The 18,709-nt window shown below is 42.3% G+C and overlaps 1 protein-coding gene across 2 annotated transcripts in view; it reads left to right on the forward strand.

The window, feature by feature from the left end:
- The window catches only part of quob (quattro b), a 125,168-nt gene that overhangs the window by 83,287 nt on the left and 23,172 nt on the right, over window positions 1-18,709 (forward strand). For both annotated transcript variants that reach the window (XR_014619792.1, XM_084316601.1), the window contains exons 8-17: window positions 2,568-2,684; window positions 3,979-4,077; window positions 4,275-4,423; window positions 5,829-5,967; window positions 6,358-6,471; window positions 8,002-8,202; window positions 8,493-9,460; window positions 9,701-9,950; window positions 10,181-10,270; window positions 11,856-12,080. Coding sequence is in view for 1 of the 2 variants with exons in the window: in XM_084316601.1 (XP_084172727.1) it covers window positions 2,568-2,684; window positions 3,979-4,077; window positions 4,275-4,423; window positions 5,829-5,967; window positions 6,358-6,471; window positions 8,002-8,202; window positions 8,493-9,460; window positions 9,701-9,950; window positions 10,181-10,270; window positions 11,856-12,080 (2,352 nt within the window). In the remaining variant the exon portion in view is untranslated. The remainder of the gene's footprint in view (window positions 1-2,567; window positions 2,685-3,978; window positions 4,078-4,274; window positions 4,424-5,828; window positions 5,968-6,357; window positions 6,472-8,001; window positions 8,203-8,492; window positions 9,461-9,700; window positions 9,951-10,180; window positions 10,271-11,855; window positions 12,081-18,709) is intronic.

Genomic DNA, 18,709 nt, shown 5'->3' on the forward strand with positions numbered 1-18,709 from the left:
GCCAGTCATGTTTTTTTTACCCTAACACGTAAGGTAACACAGACGGGTGGGGAGAGGGGCAGCGCCCGTGGTTGCACGCTAACACAAGTAGCAAAACCACTCGCTGATTCAAGGTCTACGACTGTTTAAAAGACGCGTTCCCATATGAATCCAGTAACTCCTTGCAAGAAAAACACTGCTCGCCAGCCCTTAGCTGTTCAACAGAAAGGACAGCGAGCCCTCATAGGCAATATCCCAAAATACACAGTGAATAATCACACATCCGTTACATCAAAAAATCGCCCTCTTTCAGAGGGACTTTTTATTTGAAAACGTAGTATTTTGAGGAGGGAGGGTAGAAGAACAGGAGGTTAACTAAGACAGGGGCATGAGCCCTGTCCTCTCGTTACCCCCCATTCTACATTTGAGGTATACACAACACATTCAGTGAAAAGTTTTACACATTGCTTCAATAAAAACACACCCTATGAGGGTCTCTACATTGAAGGAAACGTAGTTGCATTCTTCGAGTGGGAATATGGAGGTTTTTAGGCGTAAGAGCTGAAAAACACCAGAGGGAGAGATAAAGAATTAAAAGGGGAATACGGCTCACAGCCTGTCCCCCCTACCTGATGGCACGTATCGCTCGAGATGCGTCCAGCTGCCCGTCTCTCTCTCCTTGGTGTGCTGCTGCCGCCATGAGCTCAGGATGAGAGCCTCCTCTACCGTCCGTGCTCGCAACTCTTGTGGTCGGGGGCCAATCCACTTGGTAGGCGGGGGCTGCCCCGACGCTGCAAGAGCCTCGTCAGACCACCCGCCTAGCCGCTTCACCACCGATGGTGGGAGCGAGCAGAGGCGGGGGGTTTGCACCTGCAACCGTGCAGCGCGCACCCAGCTCCGCATGGAGCTCACCACCTCACCACAAGCGTGGGATTAGGGAGCCCCGTGGCGTATGGAGGAGGTCGTGACGGTGACCGCTGGCGTTTCCCAGGCGGTGGTAATGCCATTTTGACAAAAAATAGCAACACAAGAACCTAAACTAAAATATACTAACTATCACTGCTGACGTGTGCCTGTAGCAAAAACACTTCCGTTGTGAAAGATTAGGGAAGAGCGGAAGTACGGTCACACCCCTCTCTTAAGTGCATGGGCGAGAGTGCGGCGTGGCCGGACAGGTGCAGGTGCATTGTAGCTAAATTCTTTCAAGTAGGCCTATGCTAAATGGGATTTCCCATAGAGCAGAGCGGGAGCTATCTACGAAATATAACCACACTTTGGGATTAGAGAGAATGTTTTAGTGAGTTATTGATACAAGGATATATTATACTGTATGTACTAGGGGTGTAACGGTACGTGTATTCGTCCCGCGACTTCACGGTACGGACGTCACAGTTCGGTGCACCCAGCCATACGACGAATACGTCTCATACCACTAGGTGAAACTAGGGTTGCACGTTTTACAAATGTATGCTCAATATCTTTACTTTACTTTACTTTACACAGGCTTACTAACAGAAGGTCATTAATTTAACGTTGAATATCAAGCTTGTATTGCCACATTTAGATGATGAATAAAACGTTGAAGCTTGATGACAAGCCGACAAAACAAATTAACAACCCTGCACTCTAGTCTGCACTGGGCTGTTTCTCCCCTCCTCCCCTCCCCTTTACTACAGGTGTCCCTGAAACAAAACCATGAATGAATGATATGTTTGTAACACAGCAGGGTCATTACAATAGGCTGAACATTTTCATTGTTTTCTTGTTCGCCTAATAACGTTAACCAATGGAAAGACACACACACACACACACACACACACACACTCAAACGTTCTTCTGCGCTACATTCCCCTCACAGCTGATCCAAAAAAAAATCTGGATCTGGATTGGTCCTCTGAGCTCCTCTCCAGTCGAGCTGGGGTGTTTAAATCCAAAATATTGATCAATCCTCTGCCATTGTTGTGTAACATGGCATCTCTTCTCTAGAGTCTTCTTTCTCTTCTTCACGTGAAGTTAAATCTACTCTAGAAGTGAAACTGAAACTTAAAAAGCGTACAGTAGGCAATTAGGCAGTAGGTGGGGGTAGTAGGCAATTATACAATGGCATGCAAATTTCTCGATTCTGATTGGCTGAAACAGTCAAGTTACACATGGTTATTTGTCATAACCCCCGCTCGTGGTCCTAGAATCCGCCCACAACCGAATTACGATCACTCTGCCAGTCGTGGATTTAGAAGTGAAAGCAAGATGGCGGACAATAAACGTTACGAATGGATATGTTGACAGCGTCATAACGACTAAATCAAAAACTATTCTGTCACGGTGAATGTGTTAGTTTCTTACACAATGTTGGATTATGTAATTGGTGGGTCATGAGTCATTGTGGAACAAAATAAATATTGCGCAAATTGATTGATTGATTGCAAATTTTATTACTGTCTGCCTTGTTTCCAACTGGTTAAGCTTAGGCACTCTTTCGAAGTCGCCCTCTTTCGATGTTGGTTATGCTTAGAGTTTATCTTTAGAGCAGGGCGATAGACCACCAGCCCTGATTCCAAACTCTAACAGTCTTTCTGTCTGTCCATCAGATGGATGTGGTGAACTCTCTGAAATCCCTGAACAAGATGGTGGAGGGACCCCATCTGACCTCTGAGCTGGGCGGGACCTTTACTTACAGCCACAACGATTGGTTGCAGTTCCATCAGGTACATAAAGCTGTTTCCAAGTTTGGGGAACTTTACTGGAAGCCAGAGGGAAACTTTAAAGCCACACAGTAAATTATGTCCCTCCCCCTGGCTTCCTCAGACCCATTGTAGCATCCACCCCCTCCCAGAGATTTTCTCTTTGAAAATGGCCATGCCTAATTCTTATCTATTTGGAGCAATATTTATCATCTTTCCAGGTAAGCTAGCATGCTGTGGTTGGTATCTACAGGTAAGCTACCATGCTGTAATTGGTATATGCAGCTAAGCTATAGCATGCTGTGGTTGGTATCTACAGGTGAGCTAGAATGTTATGGTTGGTATCTACAGATGCTTCCAAGAGAAAAACTGGATTCCAGGAACGCTGAGTTGATGTGTTTGGCTTTAGTACTCCTACCTTCCTACTACATTTATCATACAAAGAACCATATAAATAACATTTACCGCACAAATAACCATATAAAGTACATTTATCAGACAAATAGGCATATAAAGCCAGAAACCAGAGAAATAAGACTCAGACAAAAAGGCATATAAAATACCTTTACCAGACAAAGAAGCATGTAAAAAAATTATTAAACATTTACCACACAAAGAACCGTATAAAGAACCTTTTCCACACAAATAACCATATAACGTACATTTACCAGTCAAAGAAGCATATAAATAATCTTTACCACACAAAGAACCATATAAAGAATCTTTACCAGACATACTGTATAACCATATAAAGAACCTTTACCAGACAAAGAGGCATTTAATAATAATATAATAATAATAATAAACTTTAGTTTAGTTATGAATCATGCTTATAACACACTACTCATCACACTACTCATCTCTGAGCTACGGCGCTTCTAAGAAACCGGAACCATTTCTCGTGTCATGTGTAATGAATACATTACCCAGAAAGCAATGTAATTTCAGTATGAAGAAAATGTTTTATATTTGATGCATTAATTATCTATGAAGTAGTAGTGAACGCATGCTTGCCCTGACAGCTTTCTCTTTAAGTCGGATGGCTCAAATACATTTTTGTATGTCTTGTATGTAAAAGCCTTTATTAAAAGTAATGAATACATGCTGATATAGATACATGTAGTAGTGAAGTAAAAGAAAGTTGAACATTTCCTTTGAAAAGTAATGGAGTAAAAGTATAAAGTAACTGACAAACACCTCAACATTGTACTTAAATACATTAACTTGGTAAAAGTACTTAGTTACTTTTTCACCTCTAAAAGTAACTTAGCCACTTTGCCATCACCTACATTCAGTTTTAAACTGTAATTTGTTTCAGAAACTGGTTTCATTCATGACTGACCTGCAAGGAGCGGCCAGTCTGCTCCAGAAGGCCATCAAGAAAGTAGACAGGAGCAAAAAGATGGACACTGCCCAGGTGATTAACCACGTCAATTCATGATAGAATAGAATTAGAAGTGTTTGGACATTTTGGATGGGGTGACATTGATTGTGTGTGTGTGTGTGTGTGTGTGTGTGTGTGTGTGTGTGTGTGTGTGTGTGTGTGTGTGTGTGGTGTGTGTGTGTGTGTGTGTGTGTGTGTGTGTGTGTGTACGCGTGCGGTGTTCACCACAGGATGTGCAGCTCTGCATTCAGGACCAGAGGACTTTAATGAAAGAGGTGCTGGAGGACACCCGATTGGTCACTTTACAGAGAGAAGGTGGGGCTATACTGGCTAGAATGAAGAGGGAGGAGTTTCGCTTTCCGCAGTCAGAGGACTACAGGTGCTTACCTCTGACATCTTTGTTGTTGTGCACTTGTTGTTGTGCAAAAACGGCCAACCATTCATTGATATAATTCTACCTTATCGATCTGGATAAAGTCACACCACAAAATGAATTGTGGTGGCTGTGAAATGGTGTTGATGATTCAAAACATTGGAAAGAAATTCAAACTTGAACAAATTTGTTTAGTATGATAGTTAGTTAGTATGATAGCTGGAAGTGTAATCTAAAAAAAATAACAACCGAAATGTTTACCAAACTTAGATTGTACTTTAGTAAACTTATTAAAGTGTACTTTGGTAACCAAACTAACTAAACATATATAAATACATATATTTAAGCTCATCTTAAGTACAAGTATGGTTTTAACTCACTAAAGTTTAATTTATACTCAAAGGGGAATGAGGTGTCACCAGTAAAGAACATTCGTGGAACTATAATGCTCAAACCACCACAGATAAAGAACCTACGTGAAACTATAAATGCTCAAACCACCACAGATAAAGAACCTACATGGAACTATTAATGCTCAAACCACCACAGATAAAGACCCTATGTGGAACTACAAATGCTCAAACCCCCACAACCACAATAGATAAAGAACCTACGTGAAACTATATTGGCCTCGAGTACAAATTAAAGAAACATGATGTTTTAATTGTCATAAATTGCTTAGTGCAATGTTAATGTCATAAGTATATATTTTTAAGCCTCAGATGTATCATTTGATTTGTGGTTTTTCAATAATTTTAAGTCACCCTCTGTAAGCACGGCCAACTCTCAGTAGGCTGAAGGGGCATGGCCTTCTGTTCATTACACTCAGGACAAGGTTACACGATACAGATAGATGTGACTGATGGGCCAATCAGAGCAGCTAGATGTAACTGATTTATGTCAACATAATAACATATAAAACTATTTTTGTTGGACGATATATTGTACTAGAAATAATTGTTAATATTTGAAGACCATTTTATGCCACTGATATGATATTAATTTGCCGCAACCAAAGTTGGCATTTAGTTGACTAAGTTGGACAGTGGGAAGTGCAGTTCATATTTGACTTGGTCAAATGCCCTCTGGGCATTTAGTCCTTTAGTCTTTATTGCAAAAGGCTGATACAGTATCACAACCTGTGATGGCATGAAAGAACAGTATGCCTTTGGTCTTTTCTGGTAAATTAAGCTATACTATGTGTTAGGATGTGGCCAAGTGGTGGAAAAAGGAGTCTCTGAGGCAGTTTGTCATCACCCGGTGTTTTGTTTTTATAAAAAAAAATAAAAAATCACCGGTGGGGAAAAAACTGCAGCACAACTATGGTAAATTGCTCAGGGACACCTCTGGCTAACTAACTTTATTGCAGTTGATCTTAAAGATTTTCCAATGTTCTTCTCTCTCTCTGCAGGGATGCTCTGTACTCAGTCACAGCGCTGTACAACCAGGTGGAGGAGAAGGTCCACACACTGGTCATGAGGTCCAACGAGTCACTACAGCATCTGGACTTCCTCTTCAGACTCCGAGAGATGGAGGGCAACATCAACACGGTAACGCTTCCTTATCTTTAGACCAGTTAGGACTTTCTGATTGGTTTGTATTTTTTCCCCTCAGCATTGTGTGCTAATTCAAACCCTCTTAACAGTTACTGAAGTTACTCCGCTTTTAATAATTATGAACTGTAACAGAAAAAGACTTATGCAATGAACCAATGTAGAAATAATTGAAATGACAATGCGTTGACAAGTATGGAATAAAAAATCGTGATACATGGAGAATCATTTGATAATCAGACCGTAGCTCTAATGATTGTAATGGAATAATTTCACCCCATTGAAATGATCATTATGTGCCTAACCTGTCTAACGTTAGATTATGTCTAGTAACACAAATCTGCTATGATTTTATCATTCTCAATCTCTGTGTGTGTGTTGTGGTAGGTGGGGACATGGTTCAGTACGGATGGGGAACTGAGGCTGAAGGACTCTGAGAGCAGCCTGACGGGGGTGGAAAAGGTCCTGCAGCAGTTTGACTTGTTCCTCACACAGGCCAAGGTGAAACCCTGCAGGGAACACAGCAGCTGAATGTAACATGTTTAATTACCATTATTTGGCATGAAGCCACACTTAAAGGGGAACACGAAAGTCCCATATGTTATTTCCATGGCCTAGGAAAGTTCAATCAATATTTGTTAACACAAGCTCCTCTCTCATAAAGCCAGAAACCAGAGAAATAAGACTCAGACTTGTGAAGGCATGAGGTCTAACGTCGGGATATGCTCCATAGAACAAGAGACAGATTTTCTGGACACAGAATGCTTGTTTTCTTGTTTCTAAACAAAGATTTGCATAATTCTGTCGTAGTGCTCTTAGTTCTGAAACAGAACTATGCGCTCAGTGTCATCTTCACCATCATATGGACAAGGTAGAGCAGTCGTCTGGTAATCGGAAGGTTGCCGGTTTGATTCCCACTCCGCCGCGTGTCGAAGTGTCATTGAGCTTAAGAGGTTAATGTTCAGTAATATTTTTTGGACTGTCTTAGAACATCGCATTCTTAAATAAAAATATAAAGAAATTTGTAATTTATGCTTTGCTCACTGCTGACTTTCATTATAGTCCCTCTGCGCCCCATTAGCAACTGCTTGCCAATCACCTGTCACTTGACTGATGCCAGTGACAATGACCCAGAAAGCTAACTTTATACTAGCAAGCCTTTCTGTCAATAACTTGACCTATGGTTAACAAACAATGTATATGGTCTGACAGTATATTTGACAAAAAGGCTGGCTTGCTTGCCAGACTTCTCATTGCCCCCAAATAAAAAAAAGTATGCGTGGTCAGCCCGACTCAGCCGTAGCCTTAAATACAGTCATTGTTGTGAGGTGAATTGCGAGGACGGGATGTCTCGGCTCTAGCTCTATCTTAGAAAAACAAGAATTGATGATGAATAATAGTGTGTGTGAATTTGCAGATGAACTATACTGACAGTGATACAGCTACTATGCATATTTGACAGGAAAAGGTTATTCATTTGGGGATGATGAGATGTCTGGCTACAGGGGTTACAGTTTGGGTAGCAGATGCATTTAATTAATGATTAACCTTGAGATGAACTAGGTGTGCAAACTGTGCATTAAACACACACCTGCTGGCCAATCAGAAAAGAGCATTCATCCAGATTCAGATGCAGATTCAGATTACTTTATTCGCCATTTTGTTGGAACGTGATACGACAGTAGTACATAAACTTTTTTCACAAATAAGAATAATAAATAATAAAGTGCAAAAAGGACAGAACAGTGAGACAACAATATCAGTCAATCAATAAGTGCAGTGGTTGGAGACATGTTATTGGTGCAACATAAAGTTTGAAAATCCAGCCCTAGCAGCTTGCCATAGAGGGAGGGGGGGGGGTGTAGAAGGGGGACACCTGAGTCGTTTACTAAGTGAGCTGCTGAGGGGGAGAGGCTGATCCAATCCAGGCGTTGGTATGGCCAATTATAACACATACTTTAGATTCAGAACTCTGATAATGTGCAGCAGGGGAGGAAAGGGTGGGGGTTGACATTTTATTATTCATGGTAGGAGAAAAGACTATACGGCTCCACCCTGGTGATGGAGGCAGAGAGGATGATGGGGGCCAGCAGCTCCAGCAGCCCAGAGACAGATGTTTTCCAGACCATGGTCGGCACTTTCAAATCCAATATGGATGACTTTCTGTTTCTGGCGGAAAGAAGGCGTGCAGAGCTGGACAACATGCTGCAGCTCTACAGGTTCTGTCAACAGGTTGGTCTGAAAACCGAGTTTCCTGTTATAGTAATTCTTTATTCTTGGTGTTATCCCTCTTTTGTCCCATCTTCACGCCCCACCCAGGGACATCTCTTTCACATCTCCAAACTTGTCTCATCAGTATGAACAGAAACACAGATATAGACTATGCCATAGTTAACCATAAAACAAGATTAATCCCTCACACGTTCTAGTACATGAAAGCCCTCATACGCTGAAGCTAAAAGGACTGACAATAACAGAATTAAAACAAATGTTCTCTCTCTCCTCCCCACCCTCTCTCACAGGCCTCTGTCCTAGCCAAGGAATGCAGTCATCTTTTGGAGCAGGTAGAGATGGGGATTACCCCTGCCAAGATCAGTCAAAGCACACTTAAGATGTATAAGGAGAGACTGGATGGTGAGTTCTCTGCTCAACGGTTCCAGGCTGTGAAAGTGAAGCTCCGTGCCGGGGGCCTGGGGGCCGAGGGGGCGGCCAGGGTGTGGAATGCGGCCTGGGACCAGTGCCAAGAAGCCAGGCAGTGTCTGGAGGACAGACTGAAGAAGAAAGGCGTTGATAAGAAGCAGAACCAGCAGCTCACAGCTGCTGCCTCTCAGGGGAAGAGAGTGGTTCTGGAACAGGAGGAGGAGGGGAGCGGAGCGGGGGAGGCTGGTTGTTCCGCGCCCCGAGAGATGACCTCTCCTCAAGAGCCAGTCAGTGGAGACAGTGGAACAAAGAGAAGCACTGACAACAGCACATGTTTGAGCCTCCATATGAAACCTGACTCCACAGGGAGTGAGGGAGAGGAAACACCACAGTCACATGACACTGCAGCAAAGGATGAGCCAATGCTGTGTCCTTCACCGCAAAACGGTTATCTGGAAACCAAATGGAGGCCAAGAGAGCACCACAGTGAGGCGGATCTGAGGAGGGTGGACTCCATTGGTGAAGTGGAGGAGTTTCCTTGGCACCAAGCCTTGGGAAGGTCCCTTAGTGAGGGGTCGTGCATGAGCTCCCTTTTAAAATCCATCTCTGGATCCAACCCTCTGAGTACAAGACACTGTCAGATCAAGTCACACATCCAGAATTCACCCCTTTCCCATAATGACAGCTTATACTCAGGTCACTCGTGCTGTAGGTCAAGCGGGGAAGGTCATGCAGAGGATGCCGATCCCACCAAGGGATCTTCAGTCTCTGTCCTGAGTCCTAATGGTGTCAAGAACCAGGAGGCACCATCACTCACAAACACAACAGAACACAATGGCAGCAACGTTTTGTAAGTAATTGGCCATTTCAACAGATGTCAAAAGCCAAGCATTTATCAGAGCCAAAGATAACATGGTGATGTAGACTGCTCCCACATACCTGTCATATCATTCGTCACATTTAGCCTCAAATAACAAGACAGAAATGCTGTGCTATTCATTTCACACACAAGTGTCATGGTATTTTTGATTTGGTCTTGAAGTCTTATGGTCTTTTACATTTGGTCCTGAAGTCTCGTGGTCTTTCTCAGGAAGCTGCAGATGATCATGGAGGAGCTCCTGCTGACTGAAACGGAGTACGTGAGGGCGCTGGGCTACGTTCGAGAGCACTACTTCCCTGAGCTGGAGAGGACAGACGTTCCCCAGGACCTGCGGGGCCAGAGGGGGGTTATCTTCGGCAACCTAGAGAAGCTGCACGACTTCCACCAACATCACTTCCTGAAGGAGCTGGAGGGCTGCATGAAAGAGCCCTTCAGAGTTGGCCGCTGCTTCCTGCGACACGTGAGTTCTCACACAAAAACATCACATCTGTAGTATTCCACCATCACTGCTGTCAAGTTTGAGACAGTATTGAGAAATACATTTATTAAATATATTATTAATATTATTATTGTCATCATAATCATCTGGAATATGTTTAAAGAATACAGTTCTGGAAGTACTATGATAACTAGTGATGACAGGAGAGAGAACGGTGTCTTAACGCTCTGTGTCAATTTCTCTTGTTCTAGAGAGAGAGCTTTGGTCTGTATGCCCTGTACAGCAAGAATAAGCCCCAGTCTGACAGTCTACTCATTCACCATGGACATAACTTCTTTAAGGTAACTCCTTCAGCCACAGAATTAATTACAAGTTGGGTGTAATGTTTCAGTGTCATATCAGAGTGAGATATCCATCATTTAAAGTGATACTCTTTCAAAATTTTGCTATTTTTGGCAGGATGAAGTGAATCTTACACTGGAATTTTGTAAAAGTGATCTACTGTATTTATCAAGACCACATGAAATAGTATCTGGATGATACTTTTATATATTTTTTATTTTTTTTATATAAGGAAACTGTGTGTGCGTGTGTGTGTGTGTGTGTGTGTGTGTGTGTGTGTGTGTGTGTGTGTGTGTGTGTGTGTGTGTTTGTGTGTGAGTGAGTGCTTTCCAGCAGTTCAATTTAAAGGGGAATAAACTCATTTACCAGATTTAGGCTTAAATTAATTATCTTTATGTGGCCAAAGTGATCTCTGCTCAGAAACATGCTCTCTGCTCAGAAACATGCTCTCTGCTCAGAAACATGCTCTCTGCTCAGAAACATGCTCTCTGCTCAGAAACATTGCCAGTGGAAGGTTTGGTAAAGCTATAGTCATGATGACACATGACTGGCTGTACTGGCACATGACTGGCTGTACTTTCAGCTTTTTGGGAAAGAAACCCAACGTGAGCACAACATTAAAGCTAAATGGCCACCATGTGAATATGGTTCATTGTCGTCTCTTTTGATTAGCTTCCCACTCTCTCTTGCCAGGTCACACAGAGTACACACTTGTGGACACACACGGAGGGCTGAGCTGTTACACTCCTACCAAATCAAATCATGTTCAACCCAGATTCGGCTCAAACAAGGGACTAAACATGTTTTGCAATTATGCCACAACAATGTGGAACGCCCTACCCACAGCCGTAAAAGAATTTGAATCACTACCCACCTTCAAAACCGCTCTACGGGAGCACCTACGGGAAACTGGCCCCTGTAAACATCCAACCCCCCCCCCCCCCCCCCCTCCAATGTACAGTTTCTTCGCCCGCAAATGTATATACTCTCTTTTAGAAACTCTGTCTCTTAAACAGTAATGTATATTTGTATATCTTGTATGTCATAAATGTCTGGATGTAACATTACTGTTTATCTGTATGTCATGTATGTCATAAATGTTACGATGAATTGAAAATGGGGAACCCTGATGTAAACTAGACGAAAGTCTTTCTCTGGTCTGCATCCCCTTAACAATTGTGTGTATTGAGCCGTACTGTATTGTACCCATTCTACAATCTGTTAATAAAGTTTTCAATCAATCAATCAATCAACCAAACACACACAAGGAGGGCTGAGCTGTTACACTCCTACTAAACACCCAGAAGGAGCCCAGTCTTGTGTGTGTTTGGTAGGAGTGTAACAAGGTCAGTTTGTGTGTTTATTGTTACAGTAACATGGCCATTTGGCAGCAGTTAAGTGATGATAATGAGGCCAAGCTTCTGCATATGATTTAATGTAAAAGCACGCTGAGGTAAATATTCAAAACTTCATTAAATACCTTGTTTGAAGCTTCCAATGGGCCCAAAAAAGCTACTTTGTGTACAGTCTTAGTAAACCTCTCTAACAACCCAACCCTGTCTCTCCTCCTCTCTACCACCCCAGCAAAAGCAGCTGAAGTTGGGGGATAGAATGGACCTTTGGTCGTACCTGTTGAAACCGGTGCAGAGGATCAGCAAGTACAGCCTACTGCTGCAGGACATGGTGAGGGAGTGCGGGCCGGGCCAGGCCAGGGAGATGGCTGAGATCCAGGCCGCGCTGGAGGTGGTTCAGTTCCAACTGCGCCACGGCAACAACCTGCTGGCCATGGATGACATCTACAACTGTGACGTAAGGGGACACGTCTCCTCACACCTTTTTTTTCTCGCCTAGAAAGTTGAATGTGGTAACGGAAAGCAACTAATTAAAGCTAATTGCTGAATTGTTGTGTTGGACATGCACAAAATCTCAAAAGTAATCACTTAAAAGTAGTGTTTAGTGTGCTACTCTTTTAACTTTTACACTTCTACACACAAGTTTTAACTGAATCAAATAGGAGTGATGTAATCTTGATATTTGATATTCACACTCGCCTATTTAGTCCATTCAGCTGTTATTTAGTTGATTCAATAAAAAAATTGCCAATGCAAGAAACTGCAAGAAGAATATATATATATACAAATGTTATTAAACATGTTGTATGATGCCCTCATTGTACTGGCTAACTGTGGCTGATGTTTGTGTGGTGATTACAAGGGAACCAAACCTAAATTAAACTAAAACTAAATTAGGACAAAAAGAAAGATGCTTCTAATATTCTATGTTATTTGCCGATTAGATATGGATGTTGGATATTGTAAATGTTTCTAAGAATTTTTTAGTGTAGCATTGTTGTGCAATATCATTGGCGTGGTGAATCAGGAATGAGATGGTGAGAGGAGAGTAGAATATTGGAGTATGTAGTAGGCAGTGTTGGGACTAACACGTTACAAAGTAACGAGTTACAGTAACGAAGTTACTTTTGGCGATAACTAGTACTCTAACGCATTACTTTTGAAATTCAGTAACGCTACTTACGTTACTGAATGGTTCGTCACTGCGTTATTTGCGTTATATACGGCGTAGATTGATAGCGAGCGGTGGTGATTATTATTATTATCCTCATATCCTGTCTGGCTGCGGGGAAACGCTATGCTGGGGGCGTGTTTTGTTTACTATTCCTGATCCTGACTGATAATGGCAGCGCCCAGCTACTCGCGTATTTCTCTTTTGTCGAGCGAAAAGAAAATAACGTTTTAGTTATGTCATTTGTGTTTTGGCTCAAAGATACTGGAGTCTAACGTCATCCAAATCCACTCGCCACCCGCGTAGAATGATACCAGGCGACACACAGCAAATGGGACGGAAAACTTTTTCCAACTACTTGGAGAGAGAATATACAGTACAACATGGAAATGAGATAAAGAAAATGTTTAAGGGGCTGCTGGACTAACGTTACATCTCGACAGACACTGGTGAGTGCAGTGATGTGAATGTAAATGAATGGAAACTCAAGTTGATCAATGCATTTTGACTACAAATCTGCCAGGGAATCTCATCAATACTAATCAAACAATATAAATATAGTCCTTTCATGCACAATTGATATTCTAACTATTCTAACGTTGCAATGCACGATTGATATCTTAAACAACGTTGCAAGACGGTTATAATGAAACGCTCCGGCGACAGATATCAAGGCTGTTCCTCAAGCACTTATTTTCAACCTAGAACCTAAACGTGCATGCGCGCAACCTAAACGTGCCTGCGCTCAACCTCCCCGAGCAATTAGGCACGGTGCATTTCTTATTACGTCGGGACATTTGTGTTTGTGTCAGATTTGTGTTTGTATCTAGACCACATTGCTTAGCAGAGTTCAGTGATGTGAATGGAAACTGTCAAGTTGATCAACCGATTTTGAGTATCTGTATCTGCATGGGAGCAATTTTTTTCTTCTTCAAGTAACTAAATAGTTACTTTTCACAGTAACGCATTACTTTTGGGTGTAAGTAACTAGTAACGCAACGGAGTTACTAGCGGCATGGTCATGCTAGACCTACAAAAGGCCTTCGACACTGTCAATCACACCATTCTGATTGACAAGCTAAAAGCAATTGGTTTTGATAGTTTATCAGTGAGCTGGATACAATCCTACCTGGAGGGGAGAGAACAGATGGTGGAGGTAAACGGTACCCTACCCCCCACCCTCACAGTGAACTGTGGTGTTCCACAAGGAAGCATACTAGGACCACTACTGTTCCTAATTTATGCAAATGACATGTCGTCAGCTTGTGACTGCAACTTGTTCCTGTTTGCGGACGACTCAGCCCTGCTGGTCTCTGACAAGAACAAGTTACAGGTTGAAAAAACCCTCAGCTCGGAACTAGGCAAAATCTGCATATGGCTCGCCGACAACAAACTATCATTACACATGGGCAAAACAGAGTCCATTCTCTTCGGTTCAAATAACAAACTCAGCAAAACAGACGGCTTCTCAGTTACAGTGGGTGACAATATTGTCACAAGGAAAGATGAAATTACCTACCTAGGTTCCATCCTAGAGGCTAATCTTTCCTGTGACAAAATGGCATCCAATGTAATAAAAAAAAGTCAATCAACGAACTCGATTCTTGTACCGGATCTCCTCCCTGGTAAACAAGAATACCCTGAAGACTCTGGCAGGAGCACTCATTCAAGGGTACTACGACTATGCTTGCACCTCATGGTACCAAAGCACCTCAAAGGCACTAAAAACCAAATTACAAACATCTCAAAACAAACTAGTCAGACTACTGCTTGACCTGACTCCTAGAACCCACCTCACCCCTGCACACTTTGCCAACCTAGGATGGCTTAGAGTAGACAACAGAGTACAGCAACTTGCAATGGGCCTGGTCTACAAGATACACTACACGACCAAGGTACCCATGTACATGTCAAAATACTTCCCAAAGGTCAGTGAATACCACGATCACAACACCAGAGGGAGCTCCACAAATCATGTAAAACCCAGATTCGGCTCAAACAAGGGACTAAACACGTTTCGCAATTATGCCACAACAATGTGGAACGCCCTACCCAAAGCTGTAAAGGAATGTAAATCACTACCCACCTTCAAAAACACTCTCAAAGAACACCTACGGGAGACTGCAATTCAAAACTGGCCCCTACAAATGTCCTAACCCAGTTGTACAATAAAGACCAAGCATGGCTTTGTCAGTATTCCAATGTACAGCCCCACCCAACCCCACCCCACCTACCCAACCTCCTCCAATGTACAGTTTCCATGTCAAATGTATGTCAGTATTCCAATGTACAGTGTGTGTCCCCCCTACCCAACCCCCCCCCCCCCCCCCCCACCTCCAATGTACAGCCCCACCCCACCTACCCAACCTCCCCCAATGCACAGTTTCTATGTCAAATGTATATACTCTTCTTCTGGATTTTTTTAGTATCACAAACAGTACTGTATTTGAAAATCTGGTATGTCATAAATGTATAGATGTAGCAGTACTGTCTATCTGTATGTCATGTGTGTCATATGATGAATTGAAAATGGGGGACCCTGATGGAAACAAGACGAAAGTCTTTCTCAGGTCTGCATCCTCTTAACAATTGTATGTATTGAGCTGTACTGTACTGTACCCATTCTGCAATCTGTTAATAAACTTTTCAATCAATCAATCAATCAATCAATCAATCAATCAAGTTACTTTTGAAATGAGTAACTAGTAAAGTAACTGAGTTACTATTTTTCAGTAACTAGCACAACACTGGTAGTAGGTAGGTTTGTACTGATTTATGTATGTATTTGTACGAGGTTCACAGCGTGGATACAGATGGTGGAAAATCTCTTGTGCTCTCTGTGCTTTTTATCATGTATTTCAATGTTTGATTTGTAATTTATTTTGTACAAAATCCCAATAAATCAAATCAAAGATCAAATCACATACCGGTATGCACATTGTGTAATGCTATGGGAAATGATTCACCCAGAGGGAAGGGATGTTTAGATGATCTTGTTATTCATCATCCTCCCAGGCAACTCATCAATCTATCTATTACATAATAAACGTTTGTCAAGACATACTGCATTCTATTCCATGGAATGAAAGGGGGAACTGCACGTAGGACTCAATACTAAATACTGCAGCATTTACATGTTGAAATCCATGTTTTACTTGACAGTGCCTACAAAGGTTGAGCCCATCGGTAGCATGGAAGTATATCATAGCCTAGCATACATTTCAGATGACATGAGTATTTATTAGTTATTTTCAGCCCAACTTTTGTTCGTACCTGGGATACTTTTACCTTTACTTAGGGAGGAGATGGTAGGATCTGCTTATTTGGCTTGTGTTCCCTCCTCCCTCACACCACTGAAATAGGTCAAGAACTATAATACTGTAATGTTTGAAACTGCAAGATTATGAACTCTTGTGAACTCGTATGAACAATTCCAGAACTGTATGTTTATGTAAATTGTCTGTTTAGATGAACACTGCTTGGGGAATAATGCTATAATTACAGTAACTGTTCTCCTTCCTTACTTGTTATGACCCCCCCCTAGTAACAGCATTACATGGCAATATGTAAGGGATAATGTATAGCTACGAGGTCATTGTCGCAAAATAATTGACCGACACAGAGTTTAGAATACCGAGGCGCCTCGCCGAGGTGTTCTAAACGTAGTGAAGGTCAATTATTTTGCGACAATGACTGAGTATAGGCTATACATTATCCCGCTTATTACATGGCTAACTTACTAACAATATACCTAATTCATTTTACACCACCGACAAGACGAGATCAAATGCAGATGCAGTTGTTCTGTGGCTCCGCTGTCAGCCCAAATAAAGTTATTATTATTATCGCCGGCAGCCGGCAGGTGTGTCTGATTGCACTGATGCAATTATTGCTCGGTTGCCCCTGGCAGTGGTCCGTTATCGAGTAATAATGGACCGCTGCTATGGGCAACCGAGCGCTATTGACCAATCACAATCAAGCATTTCGGCGAATGTTAAAACGCCATGTAATAAACAAAAATAATAATAATGAAATAAGGACATCAAGTAAACATTAAAAATATACATATAATTAAAATATAATAAAATATATACATATCTTACTTACATACATTTAAAGGGGAAAAGGAAAGTTCTTTCTCCCAAAGCACCAGAGAAGTCGGACTCAAACTTGTGACGTCATATGTTCCTTCTTCTTGCGAGCCTCTGTTAGCTCTTTTTTTATTTCATTCATTCATTTCATTTTAGCTACTGTTTATATTGTACATATCTCGCAGTCCTGTATATTGTGTGTTGTATATTGTCTAGATATTTTTTTATATACACCGTGGGAAGGGGGGAACACAATTAACATTTTCTGTATGTCTTGCACAAATGGAAAACTGACAATAAAGTTGACTTTGACTTCCTTACATTAGCAAATTGCATGTAGTATGCTTTGTGGTTTCCTGTATTAGCTGGCACATCTGGAATTGGGCTGCTCTTTTCAAAGTGTGTTTTAACAGCCAATGGTGTATAGTCAAGTTAGACCGCGCTCACAAGTTCTCACACTGGGTGCTGCAATCCCATAAAGTTCAGTATATCAAAAAGCAGGGTAGCCGGACCAGCACTCTCAGTTTCAATGTTTTTAATGGCAGCCTGAATAGATAGCAGACATGTTTCGGACAATGTCCTTCTTCAGTGATATGGCTAGCAATGGAAATACATTCAAGATGGTATCAGACGCGATTGGGAGCAGCTGGGCGCACGCGTGGACGCACGCGGAGTGAGAAGCACCGGCTGAATAAAGAGCCCGACAGCTTGTCGTTCAGTGCTTGTTCGTACTGATCACTTGTGGATACTCCCCGCGCTCGGATTAACACCGTTCCGCTCCCTGCGCACACTCGCTCTCCCACTGGCATCTCGGGAGGCACGGATGGACTTTGTACTTGGACATTCCCCCACCCTCAGTTACCGGACTGGTTAGTACACGCAAACGAACAACAGCCTGGCACATCTACATATTACACTACATTAGCTTTACATGTTAGACACGCATCCACACACGTTATTCAGTATTAAACACCTCATTAACATTTCCCCTGCTGGCATCCACACACTTCCCCCACTTAGGCCCCGTTAGGATAGTATTGTTTATTCCCCTGTTTTCTCCCATTGTATATTTCTATTAAATCTGGTTTATTTATCATCTGTTTCCTGTGTCTTCCGGGGTACTGCCACTTTTGACCACTTGGTTTGACCGTAACACTTCCCCCCATTTAAAGCACTTTTTAATAACTGACAACAAGTTACTGCTATTTAAAAGCACTGAAAACATTCGTTTTAATAAAACTATGACACAAAAACGGTTCCCAACAAACATAAATGTGTTAATATAGCATCTATGTAGTTCATATTAAAATATCATATCCTCTCTACACCCAGATCGCACGCCGCAGTGCAAAGAGTCCTAAGGGCTCCAACTGTAGCACTGAACGTGCTCCTTCTATCAGTCAAGTCCATGTGCAGTGGGTGAGAGGGGTTATCCATGATGGCATGGAGCTTAGCAAGGCTCCTCCTCTCCGCCACCATTGCTAGAGAGTCCAGCTCCACCCCTACCACATTACTGGCCTTCCTGACCAGTTTATCCAGCTTGTTTGCGTCCCCCGCTCTCAGTCCTCTGCCCAAGCAGGTCACAGCGTACAAGAAGGCGCCCGCCACAACCGACTCGTAGAACATCCTCAACATCCTTGTACAGACGTTGAAGGATCTCAGCCTTCTGAGGAAGTAGAGTGGGCTCTGGCCCTTCTTGTAGAGTGCCTCTGCGTGTTTTGACCTTGATACTTTTGATACTTGATGACATCACAAGTTTGAGTTTTAACCACTCAAGTTTTTGGATTTGGTAGAGAATTGTTTATGTTGTACTAATATTTTTGG

This window comes from Notolepis coatsorum (genome assembly GCF_963971535.1).
Source record: "Notolepis coatsorum genome assembly, chromosome: 6".
NCBI lineage: Eukaryota > Metazoa > Chordata > Actinopteri > Aulopiformes > Paralepididae > Notolepis > Notolepis coatsorum.